Below are 10159 nucleotides of genomic sequence, written 5' to 3'. Positions count from 1 at the left end.
ACCTTTCAAATCATTATTCAAAAATCATGTCAAAAGGTAAATCTAAAGAGGACCTTACAAATCATATAAAGCTTTGGTGTCCTATTTTACAGGGCGTGTGCTACTCCTACGTCCCCTTGACTGCCTATGCCTCAAGATGATGTTAATATCATTCATTCATTCAGATTACAGAAAGAAATATGGTTATTTTATGATAGCAAAAGTTTAGTTTGTTTTAAGTGTTTACATAAAGCCAGTTTGGATCAGAAAACAATCAGTAGCTATTTAGATTAAGCTTTTCAGAATAAATAAATAAATATTTACTTTAAATAAATAAATTTCAAGATAAGAATACCCACAAAACACAAGAAGCACCTGTAATGAATGTTAGTGCTGAAGATGACAACTTGCTAATCCAAGCCTGCTCAGGGATGGGACGACTAGTTGGAATACAGCGAGAGATCAAAAAGCAAGAACATCATACCCAAGATGACACAAGTTTCAATTAGTGTACACCAAAATATATAATTGCTTTATTTGTATTGGAAACTGAGCTTTGCTGTGCTCTGCTATGATTGCCAAACAGATATAAATGTAATTTTACTTTTACAGATAAATTCAAAAGTGAACTCTTGCTTTTGGATTGAGGATCCCTGATGGCAATGTCTCAACGCCGCTGGAAATTGAGGAACTTGATGCCATAGGCAAATACTGCTATAAACATGACAACTATCGCTATATGGACCGTTGCCACCACACCCAAGAAATCATGCTTGAATCCAAAATTGTCATCTAGAAATTGTTTCACAGTCTTTGAAGTGCTTTCACCAGGGACGATTACAGGAGTGGTCAAGTCTCCAAGCTGGGAAACAATAAGACCATATAGTGTCCATGCAATAGGATTTGCCCAGTAATACCACCTCCACCACACAGGTATTTGCTGCAGAATGATTGAAAGCGAACAATTCAGAGAATGAAGATGAAATACAATAAAATTATGAAAGCTAAATGAAACTTCCTCAAAAAAGGGTCAGAAATCTTACGGGTCGAGCAATAAGAAATCCAGAGAAGATATTCCAGAATCCATAGAAGAAAGAGGAAACAATGGCAGCAAACTGGGCACCGGGAGTTAGGGCTACAGTCATCATGCCATATAAAGTGAAATATAGTAGGCACATGAACATGAAAAACAAGAACCAGAAAAATTTAGCTGCTGTCCAGAAGAAGTCAACCATGGAATAAACAAGTACAGTGTACAGGATTGTTTGGGCCATGACGTATGGGATCTCAATGGCAACCTGCAAAATAGTCAAAAGAAAGTGATGTCAAATAATATATCAGATTCCCATCCAAAATGCTTTTGTAGGCCTTTTGGTATTTTTTTAACTGCGTCAACATTGACCTGCTGTGTCTCCAGCCAATCTAATTCAATTTTCACTTAAATTGCCCTAATTGGATATATTATTTAAGAAGTTATCTATTTGATACATGCTTTGGGTGATCTACTTACAAAAAATGAATCAATTCATTTTCTGGTTCTTCTACCACATTTTTGTTTGGTGAAACTCAGGTTTTAAGTATTTCAATTATTGAAAAACATGGCTGCTATGAAATAAGAAAACATTTTACCTGGGCTATTGCATAAGGAATAGCTGAATACATGCCAGCTGCCTTTTCACGATAGAACACAGTTCTCTCTACTGCAACAATGGGTTGAACAGAAGAAGAATTGCTGACCCCAAGGAAAATTGTTGCAGCATATAGGGCTCCAAGAATATTGTTCAGATCTTGTTGTTTGTGTCTGTCAACCAAAAAAATCACACAATCTTATCAGATAACCCTGCAGACAACAGTAGTAAAATAGCTTAAGTATTTCAGTATATGAAGCCAACTGATGCTCCCAGATCTTACGTTTTCCTGCCAAGTTTCCAGAATATACTTCCAAACATTAGGGCTGAAACACAAGTGAAAAAAATGCGGACAACATTATAGGGTGGGTTCCTCCAATAAGACCAATGCTGCTTCCATAAGCAAGCCATGCATTGCACATAGAAGCTCTGAGAATATTGCGAAGTAAAGTGGATGTCCTTAGAGCCAGGTGCAGGTGTGTTGAGCTCTTTGATAAGTGCCTGGTTCCGCCTGAAACAAGATGGCATAACTGAGTGCTATAGAGAAAAATAAATTGAAGCAATTGAACATTCACGTATATAAAGTTTGAGTGGCTCTAAAGAGTAGGCTTACTGGTAAAGAGTGGAACCCGCATAGACTTCTGCAAAGTCTATTCCAAGTTGCACTTCTGCACTAGGAGAACTAACTTCAAGCATCCAAGTTGCTGGATTGTAACCCTCGGTAATTTTGGGGACTCCTGGAATTGCCTACATCAAAAAATGGATTCCAATTACATCACAACCACTAGGAGACAAGTAAAAAAGGAAGAGCCCAACAGGTATCGATTTCCTCACTTCAAAGTATTCAACCAACTTGTGAGAATGACGCCCAAGTGACCCTGCATATATGATTTGTCCTCCCCTTTTCATCAGCACAAGCTGCAGCATAATCAATTTAAGTTTATTAAGGTGGAAAAGACAAGACCAAAGCCTCTTTTTGTCTGTACATAAAACAGCATTTTCATATTCGTGCATACCTCATCAAATGCTTCAAAAATGTCAATGCTTGGTTGGTGAATTGTGCAGACAACAGTACGCCCTGTGTCAACAGTGTTGCGAACAGTCCTCATGACAATAGCTGCAGCCCGAGCATCGAGCCCTGATGTTGGCTCATCCATGAAAATAATGGAGGGGTTTGCAACCAGTTCAACAGCTATGGTAAGCCTTTTGCGCTGCTCTGTTGAGAGGCCATCTACTCCAGGGAGACCGACAAGAGCATGTCTTAGAGGTGACAGCTCAACAAGTTCCATTACTTCCTCTACAAACATCTGCAGAGACAATTTTGTAAATAGTTATGTGTTGAATTAGTTTTCTCCAAAATCCAAATAATCATCAATTCCCTTCAATTGGGAAAGCAACATACGTTCCGTGTTTGTGCATTGACTTCTGCAGGCAGACGAAGCCAAGCTGAATAGATCAGAGCTTCATGAACTGTCACAAATGGGGAATGGATATCATTCTGCTCACAATAACCCGCAATACGAGCAAAGGTTTCTTGTTTTTTGGGATATCCAGATATGGTGATGGTTCCTTCAATGTAGCCTCCAGTCTTTCTTCCTGCAAGAACATCCATTAAGGTGGTTTTGCCAGCACCACTGACACCAACTAAAGCTGTGAGGACACCAGGTCGAAAAGCACCACTGACATCCCGTAACAATTGAAGCCTGTCTTCTGGAATACCTTGGCTCTTCATTTCCTGTCACCAGCTAATACACACTCAGGACAGGGCTTAATGGATCACATAGCACATTGTAATGAACAAATTATATCAGCCTCGATTTCACAAGCATAAACTCACCGCAGGCATGTCAACATAGTAATTGACATGGTCAAAAGCAAGTGACAGAGGTTGAAATGGTAATACCATCCCTCTCTTAGGAGCCACACCACTGGCATCGATAGCTTCAATTCGGTCAGAGTGTCCACCTGAGGAGATGCTAGACCGCCTCATTGCCAGGTCAATACCTGAAATGAATGCAGTAAGTAAGCCTCAATTCACTTATTACCAAGTAAAGTCTGATCATGGTGCTTTTCAAGGAAGTACCTTCGGCTGATGCACCCAACGAATGAGATGACAAGCCTGAGGTTTTGGAATTTTGCCTTCCTCTAGAAGATAACTCTTCACCTGTACGATTGGCATGTTTCTCTTCAAGAGCCTCCTCGGAAATGGTGGCTTGAGGATTTCCAATAGCTGCAAATTCATGAATCAAATTAAAGATTAAATTATGAAATAATTAATTGTAGATCATTCCTGAATTAAGAATCCTTCTCCTAAGATTAAATTGCAGAGTGACATACGATTTAGGTACTTCAATGCCAATGTAAAGAGAATGTTGAACAGCACTGAAAAGGCAACCAGAGCTCCAATGGAAATCCAGTAAAATGAATCTTCAGTAAACATGCCTCTGCTCTTTAAAACTGCTTTCCCAATGGTAGGTTCATCAATGCTGCTATCAGTGTTAGGCTGCATAATAGACATCAATCACGCATAGGCATTGAGAAAAAAAAAACTCATAAAATAAGTTGTTGGGAAATTCTCTTTTATGTAAAATCTTACCCTGCTCCATCGATGATCAAGATACTCATTGATGGCTATGGCATTCTGACCATACATCATAGGAGAAGTCCAGTATCCCCATATCCACCAGTTAGGGACAGAATCTACAAAATCCAAACCATCCATAGCATGATTGTTATTCACAGCCCCTTTTTGGATCAAGGCAAGACTTTTTTAGGTGAATAATGTACCTTTTGAAATAACGAATCCTCCCAAGACAAAGACCACGAGCAGTGCAAAAGACCCAAATGTATTTGCAATAACCATTGTCCGCCCAACTGATGAAATGAAACGGAAAAGTGCCAAGGACATCTGGTGTGCCCAGAAAAGAGCCAAGAACTGTCGGAAAAACCTGTTGCAAACCCCAAAAGGATCATAAATGAGATTGTCAAAGTTGACTACAAAACCCACAAGGTGAAAGAACAGGGCAATAAACAGCAAGGTGCAAAAGTATAAACTGTATCTTACCTGCTTGCTGCTGGAGCAAAACCTACTACATAATATGTTAATATTATCCATATTCCGGATTCAAGGAAAGACAATGGTATTCTCAGTACCCAAATAGGCAAGGAAAATGCCCATGCAGGATAAAATAGCAAGTCACGTTGCTTGTAAAATACTGGAAGCCTGACAATTGTCATAGCCATTTCAGCCATTCCATTGAACATCACATTCACAAGACCAAAGAAAAGGGCACCAAGATACAGGTTTCCGTCTGCAATTGTTTTGTGATGCATCTCTGTCCGCAAAAATGTCGTCATGGTGATGAATGCCATGATTGATATTTGGGTGGTCTTGAACACATAAACAAAACTGTTTCGTTTAATCAGTAGCCATTCCCTAGCAAAGCATGCTCTGAATATCTCCTTGTTAGTGAGCCCATACTTTTCAGTGACTAAAGCTGCTGGATGACTTCGCATCTTATCAAATGGAACTGCTAACTCATCTGCAAGTTGTTGGCCTACATGAAAAGAATTGTAAGATTCTGCAAATTCATTGACTGGAATGTAGCGATATGGCTGATTTTTGTTTGCCCAATATTGTGCCTGATCTTTTCTGGATGTCACCTGGAAAGTCATAACATGGTTGTAACTTGTTACAAGTCTGGGATTCAGGACTTTTTCAACAAATAATAAATATGAAGTTTAGTTCTACTGAACTAAAAACAATACCTCTTGCAGAAAGTCAGCAACACCCTTTCTTGAAGGACACTTGAAGCCCATGAACTCAAAAAACCCAAGAACACTTTCCCGTGGTCCTTGATAAACAATTTGTCCTTCTGAGAGAAGAATTATATCATCAAACAGTTCATATGTCTCTGGGGCAGGTTGTAGCAGAGAAATGACCATAGTTCCATCCATTACATGAACAGATTGGCGAAGACACTTCACAATTTGGTAAGTTGTTGAGCTATCCAATCCAGTGGATATTTCATCCATGAATAGAGCTTTGGCAGGTCCAACCAATATCTCCCCTGTAATGGAGAGGCACTGAAATAAGCAGGGAAGTCTACTGCTTGAATTTTCTCAGATTAAGGTTATGACTCAAAAGACATACCAGTTGTTACTCGTTTTTTTTGACCTCCTGAAATTCCTCTTCGCATTTCATCGCCAACTAGGATATCTGCACAGATGTCTAAGCCAAGAATCTGCATTGGAATTTATTTAAGGTAATTTGTCAGTGTATCACAGTTAAATGGATGAACATTTTAGGAAATAGCTCAGATTCAATTAGAATTTGCAGTCAAGAGCAAGAAATGCATAGCCGTTTTTCTTTTCTAAAAAAAAACAACCTTAAGGACATAATCTGTGACAATATTTGTTTCTTGACCTTCCATAGCTGTAGCCTACACACATGAATAACCACAAAACAAATCAGAATTACAACTCCATTGTCCGCTGTTTCTTCTTAACAGCTCCACATTTGTCCTATAAAGCTAACCTTCATGAATACATCAATATCATGGTCTGGCTTAATTCCTGCTTCCTTTTCCCTCCTCGAGAGTTCAGTAAGCATCTCTGAAATAATGGAAAGTGAAACCTTCAATGTTAAAAGATCTTAATCTTTGGTTCTTTGGTTGGCTGGCATGAATACAAACTTTCTTTTCAAAAAGATTAAAAACCATACTTTACAACAGTTTATTTCAAAATTACTTCTAATAAATATGAGAAAGCCAATGATCATAGTCTATAGAGTATGCATTAGCATGAAAACCTACATTTTCAAGTATGTTAGACCAATATTGAAGTTTCCTCAAGTAACTTTTTTAAAGGAATGAAACAAGAAATTCTGAGAGAACAAGACCTTGTGGGGAACAGAACCCAAAAAATTGTCCATACCATATCTAGTACCAACTCCTTGACAACGGCCAGAAAAATCCAGAGTCTCTCTAACAGTCATCTCTCCATTGTGAATATCATGTTGGCTAATATAAGCTGATGTTCTTTGAGGTACAAACTCAGATAATTCATGACCATTGTAGGTCACTTTACCAGAGACCTGCGATTTTGACACAGGACATTACTTTAGAGCCACTGATTCTGAATTTTAGAAAATACGTTTACACTCTCCAATAATTTATGGCTTATTTCTCACTCTGAGGTCAGGATCGAGCTTCCCAGCAAGAGCCAGCAGCAAAGTCGTCTTTCCGGAGCTCGGAGGCCCAAGAAGCAGAGTCATTCTGAGGGAAGTATGGTGAACCATAAGAATCTCATACAGGTAGTCAATTGTACAATATTCTCAAAGAATGTTAGGTTTACAAATCAACATTATCAGGAACTTCATCACTCACCTAGAAGGTTTGATCACACCACTGATATCATGAAGTATGTTCAAGACTTTTTTCCTTGAGGGGAAAAGGTGAAGGGAGGTGAGCATACCCTATCAAAGACAATATCAAAGAAAAATAATTATCAATTACAGATTATGAGTGTCCTTTGTTCTCTCTATCTATTCAGGGCTCCATGCAAGGAATTCTTACCTCTATAGTGTTCATTGTGAAGTTGAGCAATGTCGGAAGTGCCCTACCTCCCACATATACATCTGCATTCACCGTCAAATGCTCAAATCGCACTTCGATCTTAGGCAGGTCAATGCCCACCCTGTAATCCAACCAAAGCACCCAAATCACTACTCTAAAAGAGTAACTTTTCGTGTTTGAACCATTGTCTTTAAAAACCATTGCCACGCTTGTATCCCGCAATACTTTGTTCATTGAAAATGCCACATCAATTTTGAACATAAAAACGAAAATGATGTCCATTCCTACAAAAGCCCAAAACCAATTTCGAAACAAATAGGAAAAAGAAATCAAAATAAACCCCATCCCGAAAGAAACCACGATCTTTTAAAAAAATAATCACTGATATCCATTTCCTCACAAGCCCAAGTATAAAAGCAAAATCGACACCACTCCTTCGCGAATCCCACAATATCTTACAAGCATGATCATTCCTTGGATGGCGAAATATTAGTTCCAAACACAAAAACAAAATGAACTACATGCCCTGAGTAAGCCCAAAATCAATTCCAAATGCGACAAACGAATAAAAAAGCCTTCGCACATTCAAGTAGCCCAATTCCAAATACAGAAACAAAATGAATTCCATTTCCCAAACACTGAAACCAAATGAACTATAGCCCAGAACCAATTCCAATCGCCAAAAAAAACTGCAGGGGAAGCAGAGCATGTACCTATCAATTCTGTCACGAAGCTTGAGTAGGAAGCGTTCATTATCTTCTTCGGTTACTCGCAAAATCTTCTCAATCAGCTGATGCCTATCATTAATCCCCAGCCTTGTGACATCTACCTCTTCATGAACAACGTTTCCATTGTCCATGACCTGCTTGAGAATAGCCTTCCTCAGTCTATCATAAGTAGGCAACTTCTCTAGGGCAGCCCACTTCAGGGCCTCTTCATCATCTTGCTCTCCTCTCAGAGTAGAGCTCCTGCTAAAAACATCGTCGCCAGTCCACAAACCGGTGCTAGCAGATCTCCACCCTCTGCTTGAAGACCTCTTATCTCCCGCCCATGGATCACCAAGCCCTGTAGTCCTTGCCATTTCTTCAAACCTGGATCAATTTCCAATCCTATCTCAATATTTCCAATATAAACTTTCCCCAATATAGATATGGGATTATCAGCTCCAATAAAACAACCTTGGCCAGTTCAGAACCAGATTCATGATGGATCTCAGCTAGCCATTAACTACAAAAAATTAAACCAGCTATATCACCACCCACTTCCACCGCCAATCTTCTTCCAATGCCCAATTTGAAAAACTCCTAGTAGAGCAAACACCACGTTGAGCCTCTATGAAAATCTGGTTTGGGCAATCTTCTTCCAATGCCCAATTCAAGGAGTAAACAGCACCTTGGTCTCCTATAAAAATCCGGTTTATGCAATCTTCTCCCAATGTCCAATTCAGCAAAGATCCTAGTGGAGTAAACAGCACCTTGGTCTCCAATAAAAATCCGGTTTATGCAATCTTCTCCCAATGTCCAATTCAACAAAACTACTAGCATACAAAAACGCTCCTACGAAAATCTTGGTTGTACAAATCAAACACCCTGCCCACCTTCGATGAGCACGGCGACTAGCACATCTGATGCAACCAATCTCAAATTTTTATCATTCACACACCCTACATATAATGTCCCCCCATTCAACTTCAACGAAACTGCTCAGAATGTACTACAAATGTCAAGGATTCGGGTACCTCAAAAACCAAAATGTTCCGTTCACTCAAAATAAAATTGACCCAAACGGGAATTCCCGAATAAAGACGCGCACCGAATCCACACTACCCAGTCAAATAATGAATATATCTTCATCCCATATAAATAAGTAAACAATTTGCAATCTGTACTGATTTCAATGATCCATTTACGGCTTGTCATGACCTTCTAGAAGCCTTTACACGGGAATCTGTACCTGTGAGCCTAGCCAGCCGCCCAACATGATCGATGGCGATCTTTTCGTTTCTCTTTTCTAGGAGTTGTGATTCTAAGCCCTCGGTCCCATGGGAGGCTACACTAACGGGCAAGGTCACGCCAAACACTCATTATTCGTCGGCCAAAGATCGGGATTTTGAGTGGGAAACACACAACAAAAGTCAAATCGAGGGCTTGAGTAGAAAGAGTGACAAATTGAAACGGAGTCCAGCCGGCCATGAATTTTCAGTATGACTTCGTAAAAGGAACGAGTCCAAGTGTATACACAATACATGCTCAGTCAAATCTATACAAATTTTAGATATTTTTACGAAATATTTTCTTAAAATATTTTATGGAGGAGGGTGATAAGAATTCAAATGTTAAACGGTTGGGACAGTAGAATTCTATGAGAAGTAAAATTCACATATACTTTCTTGGAAGATGAAGTGTCAAAGTTAAGTTAATAGAAGTCTATGAGGTCTATGAGAAGTACAATTGAATAGATTAAAATGTCATTAAGTCTAGATACTAGAAGTCTATGAGAGGTGCACATGAATATATCAATAATATATGATAGAAGTAGGAAAAACAATTTATTAAGTCATAGAGATTAGATAGTACTCTTGTGTTTAGTTAATGGTAGAAATTTAATATTATTGAAAAAAAGTCACACATTTATATCTTGCAAATGGTAAGGTATGGTCCCTCATGTAAGTATGAGATCATTTCGTTTTTTTGTAATCATATGTTGATCCTAAAACAAATGGTTGTTATTGTAGACTATAAAAGATCCTTTCATTTTGTCATTTCCTTTGTACTATAAGCTTCTCATGAATTTTCTCCATTGACTTTATATTATAAAAGTGAGAAATTGAGAGAAATTGAAACCTAGTTAAATTTCTATATACAACAAGTAAATGAGTCTACCATGAGTTTTCTTCACGACTGTGTCAAAAGAGGGCACAAGTAAATGAGCCTACCCTGAGAACTCAAGGACTGTGTCAAAGAAGGGTGCCCAAGT

At 38.8% G+C, this 10159-nt stretch overlaps 1 protein-coding gene across 1 annotated transcript; it reads right to left on the bottom strand.

Moving 5' to 3' along the window:
* Positions 1-490: 490 nt before the first annotated feature.
* On the bottom strand, positions 491-9018 carry LOC149538267 (pleiotropic drug resistance protein 2-like). The gene is made up of 23 exons (XM_089799635.1): positions 7897-9018; positions 7184-7304; positions 6995-7083; positions 6799-6883; positions 6543-6702; positions 6145-6221; positions 5996-6049; positions 5761-5851; positions 5376-5677; positions 4672-5270; positions 4395-4555; positions 4204-4307; positions 3945-4110; positions 3691-3837; positions 3445-3611; positions 3010-3342; positions 2624-2914; positions 2442-2525; positions 2221-2354; positions 1891-2118; positions 1609-1780; positions 1023-1277; positions 491-919 (listed from the first exon to the last, which is right to left on the bottom strand). Exons 1-23 carry the CDS (start codon positions 8262-8264, stop codon positions 647-649), a joined length of 4461 nt encoding a protein of 1486 aa, XP_089655761.1. The 5' UTR covers positions 8265-9018; the 3' UTR covers positions 491-646.
* Positions 9019-10159: the final 1141 nt, after the last annotated feature.

This window comes from Cupressus sempervirens, chromosome 9 (assembly GCF_028749045.1).
Source record: "Cupressus sempervirens isolate cs-2001-9-10 chromosome 9, ASM2874904v1, whole genome shotgun sequence".
Taxonomy (NCBI): Eukaryota; Viridiplantae; Streptophyta; class Pinopsida; order Cupressales; family Cupressaceae; genus Cupressus; species Cupressus sempervirens.
This window is presented reverse-complemented; position numbering and strand designations above follow the sequence as displayed.

What these genes read in the sequence shown, in the direction of transcription:
- LOC149538267 (XM_089799635.1), bottom strand. Translation starts at nt 8,264, where the DNA reads ATGGCAAGGACTACAGGGCTTGGTGATCCATGGGCGGGAGATAAGAGG. An exon ending in GTTGGGTGCATCAGCCGAAG is followed by an intron (nt 3,612 to 3,690) that starts GTACTTCCTTGA and finishes CATTCATTTCAG; the next exon opens with GTATTGACCTGGCAATGAGG. An exon ending in GATTTCTTATTGCTCGACCC is followed by an intron (nt 920 to 1,022) that starts GTAAGATTTCTG and finishes ATCATTCTGCAG; the next exon opens with CAAATACCTGTGTGGTGGAG.